The sequence below is a fragment of the Arachis duranensis genome, chromosome 10 (genome assembly GCF_000817695.3).
Source record: "Arachis duranensis cultivar V14167 chromosome 10, aradu.V14167.gnm2.J7QH, whole genome shotgun sequence".
In the NCBI taxonomy this organism is placed as follows: Eukaryota; Viridiplantae; Streptophyta; class Magnoliopsida; order Fabales; family Fabaceae; genus Arachis; species Arachis duranensis.
Window position 1 is genome coordinate 101,651,131 of NC_029781.3, and position 22,546 is coordinate 101,673,676.

Below are 22,546 nucleotides of genomic sequence, written 5' to 3' on the forward strand. Positions count from 1 at the left end.
CTTTTACTACAAAGTACTGATATGTATATATATATATCTTCATTACTCTTATGTTGTAGAGTAAATTGGTAACTTAATTCATGATGGATGTTTTCCATTTTAATAGAATAAACTGGTAATTTAGAGTTTTTTTTTTCTTTTTAGGTCTTACATTACACACTTTAAGAAAAGTTTTATTGTTCCTCTTTTGGGATTTGAACTCTAATGCAGTTTGATAATAGACTTACAAAATACAAATGTTTCATCTGCTCCAAATTTGAATTGTCTCGTAATTTAGAACTACATTCTTATTCTTTTTTTTTTTTTGTATTTTGATTCTCTTTTGGGCTTCGACCCTTTACTTTACCAAAGAAAGGTACTATTTTAATTTTTTAAATTTGGATCAAGCACTTGAGGTCTTAGCTGAATAGGTAAATTAAATGCTTCTTAATATATTGTATTGGAATTTTGTTTTTAACGTTTTAAATGCTCTTATATTTTATTTCTGTTCTAAAAAATTTTAAATAGAATTAATGTTGTCTCACAATTAAATTTAACATAAATAGTTAACTGAGTGACGTAGATGTTAACAATGTTATTAGTTAAATCATATTTTTTTTCTTTCGTGTATTAGAGAAGTTTTTTGTAGTATTTTTTCTTCTCATTTTTTTTACAAAATTTTAAATCCTAATAATTAATTATTAAAGTTCCAAAATAAAAAAACTTTTTACATTAGTGATTATTAATAAATTAATTTTATTTACATATTAAAACATAATATTATTGAATTAAATAAAACGGTGAATGAATGAGAAACGGCCATTTAAATTTTAATAAAACATTAATCTACAGCCATTTGAGCAACTAACGAGTAAGAAGAGGGAGAAAAGGATTGGGAGAATTGATTTTTCTGGGTGGGTTAGGTTAAACAAGAATAATGAGTTAGGATAAAGAACAAGAACAAATACAAATAATAGATTTGTTTGAAATTGAAATTATTTTTAAGGTTAATTGATTTTTTTTCTTTTTTAAAATAATTTGATGATTTGAATTTTATTTTAGTTGTTATTGAAAAAGAATATTTCTGTGATAGAAATAAAAAGGATTATTTAGTTATTTAACAAAAATATTTAAAAGGATATATTTGTCTTTTTAAAATTATTAATGAGGGCATTTTTGTATATACAGTAATATAATATTTTTTAAAAAATAAATAAAAAATAAATATTGATGTAGATAAATATAATCTAGATAGCAAATTTTTATTTGTCCACTTTTTATCTCGTACTGATACGTATAAATTAATAGTCGTACCGTAACAATCATCTTTAATTAAACATACAAAATCAAAAAATAAATATCAAACTTGAATAAAATAAAAAAATTAATTAAACTTATAAAAGTCTCTTAATTAAGAGCATGCATCAACTCACTTGTTACAATCTTCTTTTCTCAAATTATATATAAAATTTAATTTAGCTCTCTTTAAAATTTTTATTTGTCTTTGTTAATTGTAATTTTTTTTTGTCTCCATAAAAGTTAATCTAGCTCTGCTCCTTATTCCAATGAATCTGCTTGAAGGACTTACCGACAAATAAATTAAAAAAGAAATTAATTTATAACATCTAAAGATTAATAATACTAGCACTTACACAAGCTTCAATTTTGGAAAGTTTTGGTTATTCCTTTGCAACAAGCTTCAATTTTGGGGCATTCTTTGATAATTATGTCATGGCAGGATGGTAACTCAAAATGATAAGAACTTGAACAAAAGCACCCAAGGCTTGGAAGTTGATAAAGAGTTAACCATTGCAATGATGGGAATTCAATAATCTTCACATTGTGGATTGATTCTTCATCACTGATTATTTTCTCCAACTCCTCACATTCATGTACTGAAAACTCTTGGAGTTGAGAAAGGCCTCTAGCTATGGAAGGAGAAAGCAGGCTTTTCAAACCGCCACAAAATCCAATCTTTAGCTTTCTAAGATTTCCAAAGGTTAAGATTCTTCCATGGTTTTCTCTCCATATGTGCATCAACTTGGGAAGAGCATAAAGATGTAGCTCTTGCATGTTATAATTGTAAAATGTTTTGGTGCAACAATAACCTTCATCATCATCATCGTCATCACCATTTGATTTTGATTCAAAGATCTCAACAATTGAACCACATTCTCGTACCTTAAGTTGTTTTATGTGTTGGAACCTATGAAACATGTTGAATGGAACACAATGCAACAGTGTTTCACTATCTTCAACAAACAGCTCTGTTTGACTTCTTAAGTAATCAAGGAGATGATGATCTTGCTCTATGAATCTGCTTCTCTCTAAGGTTTGTTGTGGAACCTATCAAATATATGCTTCTTATTAGTATAAACTCAATCAATATTATTGGTATTATTTTTAAGGTGAAAACTCAGGTGCGATCAGTTTCATGTGAAGTTGATAGTTACTATTAAATAATTTTACTAAATTATTATCTAACTATTCTTATTTATCAATTTCACATGAAGTTAACTGTACCTAAATTTTTACCTATTTTTAATTATAACATCACTTCTTATTTTCGGTTATAATTAATTTAAAAAATTTTAGAATACTAAATAACTATTTTTTTCAGTTATTTTTTAAAAATTATTTTATTTATCTTAAATTTTAAACTCTAAATCATAAACTTTTAATTCTAAACCTAAATTATCAACTTAAACACTAAAGTTGACTAATTAAAAGTTGATTTTTCATAATTTTTCAAAATAAAAATATTCTAATATATGCATTTCTGGATTCAAATAAAAAATAAATAAAAAAAACTATGTTTTTACTTTTTATTATAGAAAACATGCTGCTAGCTTAAAATAATAAAAAAAATCTTTGCTTTGTCTTAATAAAAAAAAAATACCATTTTACCTAAATAAACTTCCACAATGAAAATGCAAGTACCTACCTTGAAGTTCTTATTAGCACAATGGATGGTGGCATTAAGGTCAACCATCAAGTCAACATACTCATATGAACCTTTATATATCTGAAGAAGCTTTGGTGTTTTAACATCTCCATAGCAAAAGCTTGTCATATTTGGACATTTTTCAATCACCATTTCTTCACAAGAAGGAAGTTCAATATCTAAGTTTCTTTGGGAGGAAAAACACTTGAAGTTAGTAAGATGACGAAGCTCCAACTTATTCAACAATGGAAATACAATAATCTTGTCCTCATTTGATGATGATGATGATGATGACTCTTCAATTATCTCCTCCATCATGTGGCAATTATGTACTCTTAGGTGCCAAAGTTGCACTAGGGTTTTGGCCATGGATGGAGAAAACAAGCTACACAAACTGCCACAATGTTCAACTTTGAGTACTCTTAGCTTTTTGAATCCCAAAACACCACCATGAAATCTCCATATGTGGGTCAACTTTGGAAGATGTTGCAAGCTCATTGATTGTAACTCATAGTTTGTGACTTCTTTTTTGTTCATCATTATTATTCCTTGTGATTCAAACACCTCTACTAGTGAATCACAATCTTTAATTGTGAGTTGATTTAGGTTTTGAAAGAGGTGCATCACATTGGAGGGAACAAGATTTAGAAGCCTTTGAAAACCTTCAATAGTCAACTCCTTTTCTTTGGTCAAGTATCTTAGTGCCCATGAATGTTGCTTGATCCATCTAAGTGTTTCTGAGGATTGAAATGTCAACTGAAACCATGAATAATACACTTGAGTAAATTAAACTATACATATCATGATAAAAAAAAGTGAAAACTCATGTAAAGTCGATTTCACGTGAAGTTGATATCTGAGAGCCGTTAGATGATTTGATTGATTTGACTAAATTTTCATCCTATGACTCTCAAGTATCAATTTTATGTGAAGTCGACTTCATCTGAGTTTTCACCTAAAAAAAATTAGAATATATCATCATATAACCAATTAATAAACATAATTTGAATGTTTATTCTAACCAAGAGATTATTATGTGAAGAATCATGTACATGTGTTATATGTACATAAAAAGAAAATTAAAATGATGTAGATTCTATATGCATGCAAATGATATATTTAAACAAGAATTTCTCCTCCTTTTTTTGTTGAAATACTTCTCATATTATTTGAATAAATTCATTTGGAAAAAGCTTTTCATTTTAATATTTTTTATTTTTTAAATTTTGTGAAAATCAAAGTAAAAATTAAAAAACTATATTTTCCCTTTTACTGTCCTGCTTTATTTTTTTCAGTTCTAAAACTGTGAAAATAGAAAACATTAAAAATAAAAATAAAAATAGAAATCCAATGGACTCTTAGAATATATAGCTTTAGTGTTTTAAATTTTAAAAAGAATTTATGTTGCACACAAGATCATATATGAATTATAAGAATAATTATACTTACCATTCCTTTACATAGTGGCATAGTAGCATTTAGATCTCCCATCCATATGTTCTTGGCAACATTTCCAATTTCCATGGTTACTTTATCCAACTTTGGAGTGTATGAAGACCCACATGAAAATATCTCCATCATGTGGCAATTTTTTAAGAATACTTCATGTAATAATGGAAAATCAAAGTCATAAGAACCCTTGCAAAAGGCCTTGAGCTTTGGTAGATTTTCAAGTTTTAGATGCTGCAAGTTGTGAAACACAAACTTATTACTTATTACACTCATCACTTTATTAGTGTCTTCAAAAGATACTATTTCTTCTATGTCTCCACAGCCACATATCTCTAGAACTTGCAAATGAACAAGGCTTTTTGAAGTTGAAGGAGAGAACAAGCAACTCATTTTGTTGCATCCCATTATTGCTATGTGTCTTAGGTTTGGAAATTGGAACCCATTTATGAGTGGAGCATCAAGCCTTGTGTTTCTTTCTTCCTCACTACTACTTGCTCTCTACAAAACAAATTATATATTTTATTTTTTTAAAATCAAGCAAATAAATGGTAATATAATTCAAATATTTTAAAAAAATTGAATGTAAAAAATATATTATTTTCAATTAGTAATTTTTTGTTATTATTATATGAAAAATACTAAAAAACCAATTTTTTTATCAATATTAATAATATTTTTAGTCATAATAAATTTTAGGTTAAATTACATAGTTGGTTCCTACACTTTCAGTGAAATTGGAAATTGGTCCTTACACTTTAAAAATTTGTAATTGGGTCTCTAAAGAAAATTAAAATTTGTAATTTAGTCTCCACCAGTCAAAAAATGTTGATTTTACAGAATATTCTCAGAATATACTGAGAATATTCTGTTAAAATAAAAAAATATGTTGAGAATATTCTGTTAAATCAAATATTTTTTGAACGACGGGGACTAAATTGTAAATTTTAATTCTCTTTAAAAACTCACTTATAAACTTTTAAAATGTAGGAACCAATTTACAATTTCACTGAAAGCGTAGGACAACCGTGTAATTTAACCTAAATTTTATTATTCATATACCATTACTCGTATTATATTACTAAGAGTTTATTGGCTTTTCACTTAAATAAGTAGAGTAAGGTAATCAACCACATGCATCATCTCAAAGTTATTTTTTATGATAAAAAATTAAATTAAAAAAATTAGTTTGAAGCTATTAACCACAAATATGAGTAATGATTTTATCAAAACAAGATTAAAAAAAGGCTATATAATATCCATTGTTATCAATTTATCATCAAATCCAATGGACTCAATTTTTTTATAATTAAATAAATAATTGAGTTTTACAGAGAAAGCATATAAAATAATTTAATTAAGTGGATTAATTGATTACTTGTTACATAAAGTTGGTAAATAGTTACCTCATGATCTTGTTTGAAATACTCATTCCCATGGCCATTCTCCAAAAATGTATTATTGCAAAAGCTTATAACATTTGGTAAATGGGTCAGTGTAAGAGACTGTAATTGAGCAAATGAGGTGATGATGAAACTATTTATCTTCCCTTCTTCCACTTTACTAATCACAACTTCAAGCATGCTACAATTGATGACGCTAATTCTCTTCAATGATGGCCATTCTAAATAATCAACACAAATCTCATGCTCTTCACTTTGGAATAATTGCTCAACCACCTTACAGTTTGATACTTTTATTTCTTGTAACTTGACAAGAAGCTTTGCTATGGAATATGAGCATATATATCTCAATCTATGACAAGCTTCTAAACTCAAGAGAGTGATGTTATTGAATGCAATGACACCTAAAGGGCTTGATGGTAATTGCATTGTCATAAGTTTCACCAAACAATTGACAACAATGGTATTATTAGAATCTTCACTTTGTTTAAGGTGAAACAAGACATCTAGGGAATCCCATCCTTTTATTATAACATGTTCCAAAATTGGCATTGGAGATCCTCCCATTTCATTGAAGAAATTGATTTCCTTAGCATCAACAACACCTTCCTCCATTTTCAAAGCCTGCAAACACAGCTGTGAATTAGGGATATTATTATGTAACTAATAATAATACATTTTATTAGGAGACTAGAATGGTATTTTTCAGAGCGACAGGACAATGACTAATCCATCTTGAATCAGAGCTCCATCTAAAGGTCTATACTGCTTATAGAAGGCGCGATTTGAACCCCCTAACATTTGCTTAAGCAGACGAGTGAACTAACTACTAGACCAACTCAACTCGGTTAGGAGGCTAGAATATATAAAATAAAGGATAATGGGAGGATAGGTGGACAAAATTATCAAGATGGATAAATAATAGAGTTTTAATAATATAAGTTGTCATCACTAATTTTTCTACTATTTTATTTTTCAAGTCAGAAAAAATATTGGCAATATATAACTAAAGTAAGGAATTGATGATGATTACAGTGAGCATAAAAGAAAATTACTTATAGTACCTTTGCCTTTGAATTGGAAACTAACAATTCCTTTGTGCCTCCAAAACAACATTGAAGAAACCTCAGACTAGGAGAATCTTCCATAGAAGTAGTAGTTCCAACATCATGGGTTGTTGTTGAATTGGATATGACATTGAAATTCTCTTCTTGTACACATACATTAGATGCCTTGAGCAAGGGGCAACCATCAATGCATAAAGACTTCATAGCTGGCCACAATATCATGTAAGAATTTGCACCAAAATTCACAAGCTGTGGAAGATCCTTAAGTGTTAAAGATTCCAATTGAACAAACACAAGGGTTTCCACATGTTGGCCTTGTTCATTCCCAACAAATTTCTCTAGGGACATGCAACTTTGTATCACCAATTTCTCAAGTTGAGTAAGAGCTCTTACAATGCTGGGAGTAAATATATATTTCAAAGAATCACAGTTTGCAACTTTGATTGATTTCAGTTTATGAAAGCCTTGAATGTTGCTTGGAACAGAACCCCAAATGTGGTTTAGATTATTAAGCCATGATAACTCTAGCTCTTTTAGTTGAGCAAAAAATGCAGCATTATCCACATGTTGATCTTCTAATTGTGATGGTTTCATATCAAAAACTATGTTTAATGATGAACATGCCCGTAGCAAAATTTTCTCTAACTTTGGAAACAATTGCAATGAATTAGATTCAAAAAGTGCAGAACCAATGGACATATCTTCACCCAAAAACTCTTGATCATGTTCAATAAAGTTTTCAAGTAATGTATTGGATTCTTGAACCTGCTAAAATATTATTTGGATTAAAAGGTGCATGAAATATGTTAATTAAAAAGGACAAAAATAAAACATACACTAACCTTATAAGGTGAATGGTGCTGATGCATAATACTAGTTTTGATGAATGCAGTCAAATTTGGAAGTTCTTGCAGCTTCAATTCCACCAAATTAGAAAACACAATAATTGAGTCATCAACTTTGATTGTATTGATTGAAACAATGCATTCTATTCCATGGCTTTCAACCACATGCAAGCATTGAAGTTTGGCCAAACTAGTAGTTCTCCTTGGAAACAATAATGTGAAGATGGTCTTCAAACTTTTACAATATTCTATTTTAAGAACTTGTAGGCTTCCAAAGCATTGGCATGCACTAAATTCAACCTTTTGACACAAATGATGGGCCACATGACATATTATTGCTTTTAAATTCTCCAAATTCCTCAAAGAAATTGATTGAACTTGTGGAAAAACACAATGATCATCACATGAATCTGCAGCATACTCTAAATTGTTGCAGGACTCAATGATAAGATTTTTCAGAAGTGGAAATCCCTCTTCATCTAAATCTGATATGACACATTTTAAGTTCTTGATATCATCTAAGCTGAGAATTTCAACTCTTTGAAGAAAATGTTGAATGGTCACACTCTTCTTGATGTAACTGTAATATGTGTTATTTAATGTCAGCACATTTGGGTGTAGGTATCCCCTAGGAACAAGACCATGGGAAATGGTAGATGAATCTCCCACATAGACCCAAAATCTTACAACGTTTTTGAAGATTAAGTCTTTGGGAAGATATTCATCTACCATAATAAATGCAAACTCAAGAACTTTTAGCTGATGAGATAAGCATTGCAACTCAAAGAGGATATGATTAGATTCCTTTGAAGGAAAATTTCTTACTCTAAGATAGAGTTCCTCTAGCCTAGATAAGCTTGCCAAAACAGTAGCAGAAATTTGAATAAGATGATTGCATTCAGTTAAATCCAACAATCTTAGCAAAGTTAGTTGCCCAATTTCTAATGGCAATACCTTGATACTTGATTTAGCAAAGCTTAGAATCTCCAATTTCATGAGTTTCTGGCCAATTATGGATATGTCTCCAACATTGCAAGCTTCTAATCTTAGAGTGTGGATGTTGTCCAAAGCTGAAAGTGTAGAAGGCATAGATTGAATCAACACATTTTGCAGACTCAGTACCATGAGTTTGTTCATGCCTTGGAAGAAATTCTCTGGAACAGATTCCTTTCCCTTTGATGATACTTGTAAAAGCTTCAGCTTTTGACAATTTGAAACATGAGGAAGTTCTGTTTTCTTCTCAAAGATTAGTGAGATTGCACTGCTATAACACTCCAAATGATGATGATATTTTGCTGCTATAGAGGCAATAGTATCGCGAACAACATCATGCATTTTAACACACTCTTCCACATTGCTATCCAACAGCATGAAGCATTCTTTTAGTCTATCGACGATTGTATGCACCCGGTTTCTAACTTTCCACAAAGCATCAATGCCTTTGAACATTCCTAATCCCACACCATGTCTGAATAGGACTTCAATGGGAATGTCAAAGTCTTCTGGTAATAAGGAACAGAGGAAAAGGAAGAACTTTTCTTCACCACCAAGAAAGTTGTAACTTAGCTCAATGCAAGAAAAGACACTAGTCTGCATTTCAGGAAAAGATTCTACTGATGAATTCCTCAGTTGCTCCAATGCATCCTCCCAAGCATGCTTCTCTTTATTCGCCAATGCTTTCGCTATTGTTACAATCGCAATAGGCAATCCCCTGCATTGGTTTGCAATTTCTTTTGCTATGTCATGGATGTCAGGTTTCTCTGCAAGATTAACTCCAATAGTCTCATTGAAAAGATCCCAGCTTTCGTCTCGGGACAAGACAGAAACTGTGAAATTCCTTTGACTCTTCATCTTGATGCACACATCTTGGATTCTTGAAGTGAATAAGATCTTGCAACTTGTGGAAGGAATGCCAATGGATTCAAAATCAAGGTCTGTCCAAACATCATCTAGCACTATCAGAACACTATCAATATTCTTCAATCGATCATGCAGTTGAAGTGCTCTTCCTTGATCAGTTTCCTTGTCAAGCTTCAATCCAATGGCATCAGCAATCTGACCTTGGATCTTCCTGCAATCTGGAGTTTGAGACACCACTGCCATGACAACCTCATCAAAAGACTTATCTGCCTCTAAAATCTTGATCACTTCTTTCACAAAAGTTGTTTTTCCAACACCCCCCATTCCACATATGCTAATTCTATTCACATCTTCATCTTTCAATTTATCTATGACCTCACACATGATTGATTCTCTTGTTTGGAAGCTCTTAATAGAAGTACCATTCAAGAATCTTGATCCAAGTCTTGGTGGGGGTTTAGGGTAAGATATGATTTCAAATTTCTCTTCCTTGAGCCTTATAATATCATTGGATAATTTTTTGGCTCTCTTGCTCAATGAATAACATGACACCAAATTCAGATACTTGTTTTTCACTTGTTCATCATCTTCATAGAATCCTTGTAATTCATTCTCAATTGTGTCTACCTTGCAAAGCCAACCTTCAACATTAGATGCAATTTGATGTGAATTCCTTTTATCTGCATCCACAGTTGCTTGCACTCCAAGTTTCTTGCCTTCCAATTCCTTCCTCTGGCTCTCCAAATTCTTCACATTTCTTTTGTAGCGGATTATGTATGCAAATTGGTTTGTGATTGGTGCTACTAATGACTCCCCAAGTTTTGTCACAACTCCAGTTGCTAATGCCACAAGAAATTCCATTGTCTCTTTTTTCAGAAGAAAACCAAAATGGTAGTAATATATTAGTGTTAGATTGAAAATAAAACTAGAAATATATGGAATGTGATATGATGAATTATGAATACCATTGTTATTGTTGAGTTTAATTTTACAGAGTCGTACAACCACATCCGTTATTTTAGATGACCATTTACATGTTTAACATGAAAGATAATTATTTTTATTGATGTGGCATTACGTAATTTGATGCACATGTAAAACTACTGATGAGTTTGGAAAATTCTAATTTAAATTAGTGATGATCAAACATTATCAATGTGATTAATTAAAAAATTATTAGTTGCTTTTAATTTACAAATGTTGATTTAAATAATTTTGTTATGCAGAATTTTAATTGGGCCGAAAATAAAGAAAATCTACAACAAGCCTAGTTTAATTAAAAATATTCAGCATTCATACAAATGGTTTTAATCATTGTGGCTGAATTGATTTGGGCCAGTCTGAATTATTGCAAGCCCAATATGCTTATAATCACTCAACCTTATTCAAAATGTGTTATATTAAGTGGTTGAAACAATTTGTGTTTAATTGGGCTAGATCCATGTTAAACTAAGCCCAAAATTGAATTGCTTGCTGGAGGCAAGCTTGCATGATCCAAAACCATTAAGCAAAGAAAGCAAAATTTTATTGTCTCCAAGGGATCTCATCTTTTACCATGTGGTGGAATTCAAATTTCATTAAAGTGAAGTTAATACATACCTTGGAACAATGAGAGAGAAATTGATTTGATGGTAATTATCAATGCTACACGCTACTCAGCAAAGGGAAGTAAAAACAACTCATTTTAATTAGTTTATTCAAACACTTTTAATTGCTTTTCTTCCTACTCTCTCTTATCTCTCTATTTGCTTCTCACTTTCAGTCAAATCACAGCAGCAACCATGGAAGCTAAAGCTAGCCACCGAAGAGAAGAAGAAGTACGCTACAAGACTATCACAATGATGGCAAGAAAAAGAAAACATAAAGTATGTAGTGGCTAAGATCTTCAACCATGGTAAGATTTGGTGAAGAGATCTTGCCTTCTCCATACCAAAAATGGATGATGAAGATTTCGGTCAGAGGAAGATCTCAGGGATGCCTCGACTCTGCTTTTGAGTTCACTCATCACAGAAGGTAGCTAGGGTGGCTACGTGAAGGAGGAATCAAAAGTAAAGCAGGAGGAGTTGTCATGCATCATGAAGTACCAAGGGCTAGGAGTCCCTCTTTGGAATGCAAGCAAGGAGGGATGGCTCGAATTGGTGCTTATTAGTGACCAAGGAAGAACCAGAGGTAATTGCATGTTGGTTATTGCATTCGGTTACTTCTCCTCTCTTTCTGGCCGAACCGGTTTTCTTGAAGAAGAAGAAGTTTAGCTTGATTTGTTTGGTTTCAACCGTGGAGGCTTCTTCCTATAAGTAAGGGAGAACAGTCAGGGCTTGAAGCAAGGAGTGAGAGTGCAAGGCACAGAGTTCTCATAGCTACCTAAGCTAATATATGTTGTTCTCCTTCAATGTATTCTGTTTTGTAATTTTCTGTTTAATTTTGTCATGTCTTGAGTTTCATGGAAAAAAGACAAACAGTGAAGTTTGTATGAAAAAGCCATAGAGCGAAAAAAGGCAGAGAGTGCAAAATTAAAAGAAAAAGTCATAGATGTCCTTAGAGTTCCTTTGTACATCTGTGTTGTGTTTCATGATTCTGTGGGAATCCCCTTGTAAGTTGGGTTAGCACTTTACAGTTGAAAGCTTGGCAGTGACCAAGTCAAGTTCAGGATTGGGTTTAGAATTCTGGACTTGTCCCATATAGGAAGGGTAGTTCCTAGGGAGAATTGGTGCTTGTAATCAAGAATGATTATAGTAAAATTTCATCATCTTTGTGATGGAGACTGGATGTAATTTTCTTTCTCTTCTACTCCTTTTCTGTTTTTGCTGCACAGGAGATAAAACCGTAAAATATCTCGTGCCAAGTGATGAGACAAAAAAAAAAGTCTCGTGGCTAGGGACGAGACAAAAATAAAAAAGTCTCCAGAAGTTGTTTCAAAGACCATCAAGTGTTTAGAAGTGAAAAAAGAGGCTAAGATTTAACCCTCCCCCCTTCTCTTAGCCACTGAAATCCATCAATTGGTATCAGAGCTTGGTCTAAAAGAAATCAAGCTTTACAGCTTGGAGAAAAGATCCAGATGGCAGAAAGCAGTGGCTCAAATCTGGTGACTTACAACCTTACAGAAGGACAGTCAAGCAACAGACCTCCTATTTTCAATGGAAAAAATTATACCTATTGGAATGAGAGAATGAAGATCTTTGTGCAAGCAGTGGATTACAAACTATGAAAATTATCCTGGAAGGTCCTCAATTCCCAACCACCACAAGTGCTGAAGGAGTAGTCTCTCTCAAACCCAAAGCAAACTGGACCGAAGAAGACAGAAAGAAGGTGAAACTCAATGCCAAGGCTGTCAACTTACTCAATTGTGCTATCAGTTTCGAGAAATACTGACGGGTGTCACGATGCACAACGGCAAAGGAAATATGGGACAAAATTCAAATCACCCATGAAGGTACCACAATAGTGAAGAAGACCCGGATAGATATGTTAAACAGAGAGTATGAAATGTTTGCAATGACGGAAGGAGAATCTATTGATGAACTGTTCGAACGCTTCAACATCATCATTGTTGGCTTGGATGCTATGGGAATAACGTATCCTGATTCTGTGCTAGTGAAGAGAGTTCTAAGATGTCTTACAAAAGAGTGGGAAACAAAAGCTTTGATCATTTCTGAGAGCAGTAGTTTAGATTCCATGACATATGATGATTTGAGAGGAAACTTACTTGCTTTAGAAAATACTTATTTAAAAAAAGGATTAAAAAAAAGAAAGGAATTGCTTTTACACCTGTAACTAACCCCCTGGATGATAAATCCAGTGATAATTCTTCTGAAAATGAGTTTGTGTTGTTTGCCAAAAAATTCAGAAAAATGATGAAGTCCAAGGAGAGAGGCAAAGGAAGCAGCTTTAGGAAACAAAGAAAGGATCTCAGCAAGGTTACATGCTACAACTGTAAAGAAACCGGGCATTTCAAGTCAGATTGCCCTAAGTTGAAGAAAGAAGAGAAGCCAAAAAGAGGAAAGAAAAAGGGACTGATGGCATCATGGGAGGACTTGGAAAATGACTCAGACAGTGATGAAGAGTCTGAGACCAAGTCACAACCATGTCTCATGGTAGATAACATTGAACAGGTAATCTTCCACAACCCTAACACTGAAGATCTCCATCTTATGATAGACCACCTTTCTGAAAAAATTAGATGTTTCCTACTTGATAACCAAGATCTTGAACAACAAATCACCATTCTTAAGGCAGAAAATGGTTTTCTCAAAGACAAGCTAAGGGAGGCCGAAACTGCCTGTGACCTTGTTGAAGAAAACAAGTAGTTAAAAGCCCAGCTTAAAAGATGTGAAGGTGACCATTCTATTGTTGCATATGTACTTTAAAGAAAATGAAGAGTTGCTGAAAAAGATTAAAAATCTTGAAAATGACTTAGCCAAGTTTACACAAAGTTCTGAAAATTTAAATCAAATTTTGGCTAGTCAAAGACCTCTTTTTGATAAAGCAGTCTTGGGGTTTTACAAAAGTTTCAAAACTGTTGAGAAACCTTTCTCTGAAAATGTAGCTTCATCTTCTAATGACACAAGGTTTCAAAACCCAACCTACTTTAACAAAACAACAACTCTAAGGGTTTGTAGATTATGCAACCGAAATGGCCACTTTCCCATTCAATATTTTTTTAGTGAAAGGATAATTGGTGATAAAGTTTACAAAGTTATTTTTTATTATAATGGACTAGGACAAAAGAAATAGTTTAATGTAAAATGATCCAAGAAGATTTAGATACCTAAAGTCACTTGAGCTTGTTTTGTAGGTGTGTCTAGCATCCAAACAGAAGAAAAATATGTGGTACATGTATCATTTCAACTTGGTTAATTAATTATTTTTTTTTTGTTGGTTACCTAACTTGGTTAATTAATTTTATTAGGCTAAAATTAAACACACACCTAAGCTCTTTAGGAGTGGATTGTTTTGTGGAAATATAACTAATTTTCATTTTCACATTTTTGTATTTTTAAAAACATGATAGGTTTTGTCAAAGAAAATTTTGTTTCCAATTACAAAAAAAACAATGAAAATATGTTTAGTTGGCCAATTCTTAAGATTATCACAAGAAAGAAAAATAAAAGTGTTGCGCCTAAAATATAGGCTAAGACCCAATTAGAATAGTTTCATTAGTAATTGATTTACTATAAATAGAGATAGTAAAAATATAATAGGGGAAAGGAATTAAGTAATTTGTATCTTTTTCTTTTTTTGAAATTCCATCAATGGAATTATCTTTCTCTTAATTCTCTCTAAATTTCCCCTGTTTGATTAATTCTTTTCCTATTCAATTTTTTTCGCAACAAAAAGCAGTGATTTTTTAGCTGGAAATATTTTCAACACTTAAAACAATTGGTTGGAAACAAGAAAATATGATTCTAGTTTCGTGCAGTTTTTGCTAGAAATATTTTCACCAAAGACAATTTTGGAGTTTTTTTTATATCATTTATTTTATTGAAAATGAAAATAAAAATACCCCAACCCAACAGCCTTGAAGATTAATAGGGCCCTTTCTTTACTTCTTACATATTTTTGTCAATTAAGAATAAAATATTTGTCCTTAGTACTTTGGTTATGTATTTAGATTTTAGTATTAACCTTAAGTATTGAGTAAAAAATAATTCTTATATCTATAATAAAATATAAAATAAAAATGTTGCCTAAATTTCCAGGTGAAATATTTTAATCATTCTCCAAAAGAAATGTTGTATAAAGTTATAAGTAAAGAGAATGGAAATCAATTGGTATAAATTAATTAGTGTATATATAAAAAAATAAAAATAAATCATTTTTAAAATTAAATTTATAAATTAAATAAATTAGTTTTCAATAATTATAATATTAGTTAAGAATGGAAATCAAGTCAAATTATTTTATGGTACAAGTTGAAGGCTTTGGAGTTTGGACCCTACTTGTTAGTTGAAGGCTTAGTTATTCATTTCATTTATGTACAAGTTGGAGGGTTGTGCAAAGTTCAATTCTCCAAACCCAAGCTTTGAACTAAAATAATTAAGAAAATTATGTGGAAAAATATTTTTTTATTTTAAAACTTTTTTATCAGTTTGTTTGGAGATATAACTTTTGCGTCTTATGCTCATCATATAATTTTTTACCAAACTAATATGGCTAAATAAGTGAAATAAATTTCATGTTTATTATTGAAAATTTGGAAACTAATCTGATAAGTATACTGTAATTAAATACCAACCCAAAAGCATTGTCACAGTTGCCTAGTTAGGTCGGTTTAAAAAACTTTAAAAATTATTTTTTGAGTTTTTAACTTATGATAAAATAATAGTATTAATATTTGATACAATTTTTAAAATTAAATTATAATTTTTTAAAAAATTATTTAAGTGTTAATAAAAAAATTAAAAAAATGATTTTTTACAATAAAATTTTTTTATTATATTTCTTTAAATAAATATTTTTTGAACTAAAAAAAGAAAAAATTAAATACAAAATAATTTATTTATAAATTATTTTTAAAATAAATATTTATTATTTAAATTATTTTTTTAAATTTAATTAAGTTGTTTACTCAAACTTAACATTAGTATATATCATCAAGGGCTTTAATAAAATTTGATTTATTATAAAAAAAATTGCCATTTAATTGTTATTCATTTGTTAATGATAACATTATCACTATAATATAGTAATGTTACATTGCTATGTTCCAAAAAGTTATGCTAGGTGGCTTGAGATAGTTTAGTGCAAAATAAAGTTTATGTTACGATTGAAATTCATAACACGAAATTTAGATTTAGAGCAGCAAAAATAGAAGAAAGTATGAGATAAAAAATTGATTATTATGAATACAAATTACAATACTAATACTCCCTTTCTTTGAGTTCATGAAATGGACTCCATCTCTAACAAACTGATTCTCTTCTTACCCCCACTCTATTCCTTCCACTTCTTCTATATCCTACTGAATCGTAACTAATTCTCCTCCTAAATTCTTAGTGTATTGTCACTCTTACTTTTTCATATGGTAGTCCTTAGTCCAAACAGAAGTCTTTCTCTCTCTTCCACTCTTAATTAGGCCTTTCTCTGTAAGGGCCCACATCGGTTGGGGAAGGGAACGAAACATGCCTTATAAGAGTGTGGATATCTCTCCCTAGCATGACGCGTTTTGACGAGTGAGTGTGGGGGGCTTCGGCTATCATCCATATCATCAAAGACAAAACCGTGAGGCCTTGTGTGCCAAAGCGGATAATATCGTACTAGCGGGTGGTCTGGGCTATTACATTCTCTATTAATCTTTTATTTGAGACTTCAAAATCTGTAACTCTTCTCTATCTACCCAAGTTGTCCCTTTTCTGGGTGTTCCCTCCCAATCCACCAGCACTTGTTCAATTGATTTGCGCCGCTCCAGCTTCGGGTGTTCACCATGGAACAAGGAGATTTGCCGGTATGGTTTTAATTTGAGCGAAACTCAGTCTCCTTCCTTAAACTCCCTATCACAAGGATAAATTCATGGGAAATCCATGTAGAGCCTCGTGAAGAGTCATTTGAATGGCCGTATGGAAGGAGCTATTGTAGCAAAACTCCGCCCAAGGTAAAAATGAGGCCCAGAGTTGGGGTCGTGAATGTGTGAAGGCACGAAGATATTGTTCCAATGAGCAGTTAGTAATCTCGGTTTGCCCATCGCTTTGAGGATGATAGGCAGTACTATAGTGTAACTGTGTACCACTAAATTCAAATAAGCTATGCCAGAACCGGCTGAGAAATAAGGGATCATGATCTGAAACTATGATTGAAGGAAACCCATGAAGCTTAACCACCGAAGCAATGAAAATCTTAGCCACCGAAGAAGCGGTAAACCCAGTACGCAGGGCCTCAAAGTGGGCCGTCTTACTAAAACGATCCACCACCACCATGATTGTAGAATATCCCAAAGATTTTGGAAGTTGCACAATAAAATCCATGGAGAGTTCTATCCATGGTCCCTTCGGAACAGGTAATGGGTGGAGCAGCCCCTGTGGTTTAAAAGCACTATATTTTGTTGATTGACAAATTGTACATTCTTGAATAAACTTGTGAATATCCCTTCAAAGAAAAGCATGGGAGAAACGTGCCAGATCTTGACGCCAGGAGTTTTACCGGAAATCAAGCTTTGACGGGGCGGGGTTGCTAAAAGCAGAGTTGGAGCTTGGCAATGCAGTTGATCTTCTTGCAGCTGAGAGAGATGCTGGCATTGAATGAAGCCAAAAGAAAGCACTGCCCAATGCCTTAAACATCTTAAGCTCTCCGGTGTGTCCCGCCATGGGTGTATTGTGAAACTCCTTAAGTAATTGAGACCGCAAACTGTCAAAATCAGGAACCCAGACTCTAACTTTGTACACCAACAATCCTTCCTGAAAATGAAAGTCAGGAGGCAGAGTTTCCTCCTTGAATTGACTAATAAAGAATTGAGTCTCTTGATCCTCTGCAGTGGCATGCAAGAGGAAGGGTAACAACGATGATTTCACCGTTGAAAATGCTTGAAAGCTTGTAACCTTAACATCCTCATCCTGTCACGATAGTGCATCAGCAGCATGATTAGTCTTGCCCGAGCGAAATACTACCTCAAAGTCATATCCTAACAACTTGGTGAGATAAAACTGTTGATCCAGGGTTAACACCACTTGATTCATAAGCTCCTGCAAGCCTTGGTGGTCTGTCTTGATGCAGAATCGGTGCCAACAACAAGTAATGGCGCCATTTAGTGACAGCTTGGGTAATGGCATAGAGTTCCCACACATAAGCCAAAGCCACCCGCAGTCTACTATTGAGCTTCTTGCTGAAATATGTGATAGGGTCTCCTTGTTGAGACAACACCACTCCAATTCCTTGTGATGAGGCATTAGTTTCTACAGTGAAGGGCAGACTAAAATTGGGCAAGGCAAGGACTGGTGTTTGTGTTAGAACCAACTTTAAACTCTCAAAGGCACCATCAGCAGCTTGATCCCAATGAAAGTTGTTGCATTTTAGTAGTTCAGTAAGAAGGGCAGCAAGATGTGCATAACTAGCCACAAATCTGCGGTAATACCCGATTAGACCAAGGAACCCCCGAAGCTGTTTTAAGGTCGTCGGCCTTGGCCTTTTCACTATTACCTTAATCTTGGAGGTATCTACCTGGACACCCTCTTTAGTAACCACATGCCCAAGATACTCAACCTGTTCTTAACAAAAAGCACATTTGGAGAATTTGGCCACAAAGTGATGCTGTTGCAACACACTAAGAGCAATTCTGAGGTGAACAAGGTGTTCCTCCTTGGATATGCTATAAACCAATATATCATCAAAGAAAATTGCAATGAACTTTCGAAGGTGGGGTTTGAACACTTTGTTCATCGTGGCTTGAAATGTGGAAGGGGCATTGGTAAGGCTGAAAGGCATCACGACAAATTTATAGTGTCCAAGGTGTGTTCGAAATGCTGTTTTGTGAATGTCCTTATCCCGTACTCAAATCTGATGATAACCAGAGCGTAAATCAATTTTGGAAAAATAGGCAGCACCGTATAGCTCATCTAAAATTTTATCAATAGTGGGAATGAGAAACTTATCTTTGATTGTAATGGCATTGAGGGCGCGATAGTCCACACAAAACCACAACTACCATCCTTCTTCCGCACTAGCAACACCGGGCTTGAAAAAGTATGACTTTCCCTAATCACCTCTGCTTGCATCATCTCCTCTATCAGCTTCTCAATCTCCTCCTTTTGAAAATGTGGGTACCAATAGGGCTGGACATTCACTGGATTGGTTTCGGGCAGCAAGTGAATTTGATGCTCAATTTTTCTTTGTGGAGGTAATTGCTCTGGCTCCTTGAATACTTCTTGATACTCATCTAGTAACAGTTGCACCTCTTCATCTTGTGCACTCAGTTTTGTTGTAGCCAGTGATTCAATCACACGCAGATACAAAAATGAGGCAATTACATCTGCCGACGCCATCTTGTTGAGGACTCGGTTTCCTACTGCCCTCGGCTGGAACAACCTCTCCCCTTGCAGCTTGATAGTAATTTCACCCACTTTGAATTCTATGGTCAAGTGCATGTAGTTCATCGTAACATCACCAAGTTGCATAAGCCATTGTGCCCCTAGAACAACATCTGCACCCTTAATATCCAGTATGAAGGCCTCCAATCGAAAATCATACCCTTGCATAGGCAATGGCACCGCGCTGCACTTGGACGCACAATTGATACACTCCCCATTGCCCACATACACATTCAGCTGGTGCACTGGGGTCAGGGGCAAGCACAATATCTGGACAGTAGCTGCTTTCATGAAATTGTGAGTGCTGCCACCATCAACTAGCACCATAACTGGATGACCATTACAAGTTTCGGCAATCCGAATAGTCTCTAGATGATACGCACCCACCATGACGTTGAAGCTGATCTCCATTACCCCTTCCTCCGGACCAGATTGTGGCGAATTAATATCCAATTCGAAGCTCTTGTCCTCATCTAGTCTTTCCCGAGTTAACTCCTCCAACTCCTCTCCCTCTACTAACAACAAGTACTTTGATTTGCATTTATGGCCCCTGGAGTATTTTTCATCATAGTAATAACACAACCCCTTATCCCTCCTTTGTTTAATTTCAGCAGTAGAAAGGTGTTTGTGGGTTTGGTTAACTGATGGAAGCGTGTTGGAAGACTTCTCCGATGCAATGTTCATCCCGTGGCTGGTGGGATGTAGGGAAGTGTGGAGGTGGAGTGCGATTTGCACCCAGTTGGGTGGGCTGGGAGCTTTCCATGGTTCTACTCCCATGTGGCCTGAAATTCAGGTTGCTGGCTTGAAATTTTTTGTTCATGAAGCTTGGCCAGCGCCACAGCTTCGATGTACGTGCGGGGTTTAGCTAGCATGAGTTCACACTTCAATGTCTCATGTAACCCAGCAACAAATAATGAGGTAAGACATTTTCACTCAACCCCATTACTTGATTCGAGAGCTCTTCAAACTGGTGCTGGTAAGCTGCCACGGTTGTGACTTGTTTGAGCTCCTTCAAGGCTACCTTGGGGTCATGAAAGATGCTGCGGCCAACCTGAACACAGAGCGCGTCCAAGAAACTCTCCCAAGTGTGATTAATGGAATTGTCACGCACCAACGATACCATGTATAAGCAGGACCGGTCATGTGGAATGAAAGCATTCGTACCCTCCACGCTTCCGGCACGGCATATACTTCGAAATATTCTCGAGTCCGAAACGTCCACTCTTCCACCCCTCTCCGTCGAACATGGGTAGCTCTGTTTTCACCACTTTTGGCCGCTGCAAATCTCCCATAACTGCGGAGAAGTCACTGGGTGTTCCATACTCTGGAATGGGTTGTTTCAGCTTCAGCGAATCACGCAACATCTTCTCGATGTTCTTGACAGAGGTCTCAACGAAACCGAGCCGCTCTTGAGTACCCCCTATTTGAGCGATCGTCTCAATTTGGCTGCGTTGTAATGCAGCGATCTCGGAGCAATTTTGCTTGCAAATATCCTCGAGCCGTGAAATGGGAATTCCTAATTCTATTGAATTCTCTCAACAAAAACACTAAATTGTTAGGATTGAAATTCACAACACAAAATTTAGATTTAGTGTAGTAAGGCTTAGAAAAATAGAAGAAGGTATGAGATAAAAAATTGATTATTATAAATGTAAATTACACCAGTAACACTCCCTTCCTTCGAGTCCAGAAAATGGACTCCACCTCTAACAAACTTATTCTCTCTTACCCCCACTCTATTCCCCCACTTCTTCTATATCCCACTGAATCATAACTAACTCTCCTTCTACATTATCAGTGTACTTTCACTCTCACTTTTTCATATAGTAGTCCTTAACTCAAACATGGGCTTTCTCTCTTTCACTTTTAATTATTGGCCTTTTTTTATTACTCTTTTATTTGAGACTTCAAAACTTTCACTTAGATTGGATTGTTAAATTGGGTCAAGATTCGAGTTAGTGCTTACAACAGTTTATAAATATAGTAACAAGCAAGCAATCATGATTTAAAGTCAATGCTACCTTACAGTGTGAATATAGTCGTAATTTTTTCATGAGCAACTAACTAGTTCGTATAATTGTCCAAGCAATATTATTTATATATAATTATTGTTCGGCTACATCATAGATCATAGTACTTCATTTAAATAAAAATAAATAAATAAAAATATAGCATGCTCCGAACTTTTGAAGATATTATAGGGCAGAGTAGGGTAGGTATTAATATTCTACAATAATAAAGTAACATAAAATTAAAGAAGATAAACATGGAATTATCAAATGAATGTTAATTTCTTACCAATAGTTATTATTAAGAAACTGCAGCAGGCAACCAAAACGCTTCTCTGATACGTTCAATAATCTCAACGCTTTTAAGACTATAAACTGGAAATTAAAGACCACACAATACACAAGAATGACTACTATTATTATAAGATATGAACAATAACTAGTGATATATATATATAAAAAATTATGATCATACCGAAGGCAAGTAGTTATATGCCGATTGCTTGCACTATGTGTAGAAGGAGAAATGCAGCCATCAATGAATATAGAAGAGTGTTCTATGTAGAAAGAGCCAATAACAATAATAATAATAATAAAATAATTCAGGATTTCTTGTACTGTTGGCAAAGCGAGTATTTTGTCAACTAATCGTATGTAATAATTATTATATGTATCTTCTTTTAATTTTCTTATGCGAGAATAATCAAGTCAAAATAGGAAGGAAATTACTATGCAAGATCCAGGAACGAATAACGAAACCACAGAGAAGCACAAAACGACAAAATGACGTTAGGAATGAAGAAGAAAGCCAGTTAGTTATACATATACACTCAAATCAGTTATTAATATAAAATATATATTAAAATATAAAAATATATATTAAAAATAAATTAAATAATATATATTTATACACAAATATATAATAATTAATTTTATATTGTGTAAAAATGATATTTTTAAATAACTAAATTATAAAG

The 22,546-nt window shown here is 33.5% G+C and overlaps 1 protein-coding gene across 1 annotated transcript; it reads right to left on the bottom strand.

Annotated features, from left to right (window-relative positions):
• Window positions 1–1,638: 1,638 nt before the first annotated feature.
• Window positions 1,639–22,135, bottom strand: LOC110276728 (uncharacterized). Its single transcript, XM_021133791.2, has 8 exons — window positions 22,045–22,135; window positions 21,859–21,944; window positions 7,685–10,413; window positions 6,840–7,607; window positions 5,779–6,399; window positions 4,373–4,873; window positions 2,924–3,679; window positions 1,639–2,325 (listed from the first exon to the last, which is right to left on the bottom strand). Exons 3-8 carry the CDS (start codon window positions 10,406–10,408, stop codon window positions 1,639–1,641), a joined length of 6,057 nt encoding a protein of 2,018 aa, XP_020989450.1. The 5' UTR covers window positions 10,409–10,413; window positions 21,859–21,944; window positions 22,045–22,135.
• Window positions 22,136–22,546: the final 411 nt, after the last annotated feature.

Coding starts and splice junctions, on each gene's coding strand:
- LOC110276728 (XM_021133791.2), bottom strand. CDS start 10,408: ATGGAATTTCTTGTGGCATTAGCAACTGGAGTTGTGACAAAACTTGGG. Junction 4,874..5,778: donor ATTTCAAACAAGATCATGAG/GTAACTATTTAC, acceptor TTTGTTTTGTAG/AGAGCAAGTAGTAGTGAGGA. Junction 2,326..2,923: donor GTGCTAATAAGAACTTCAAG/GTAGGTACTTGC, acceptor TATATTTGATAG/GTTCCACAACAAACCTTAGA.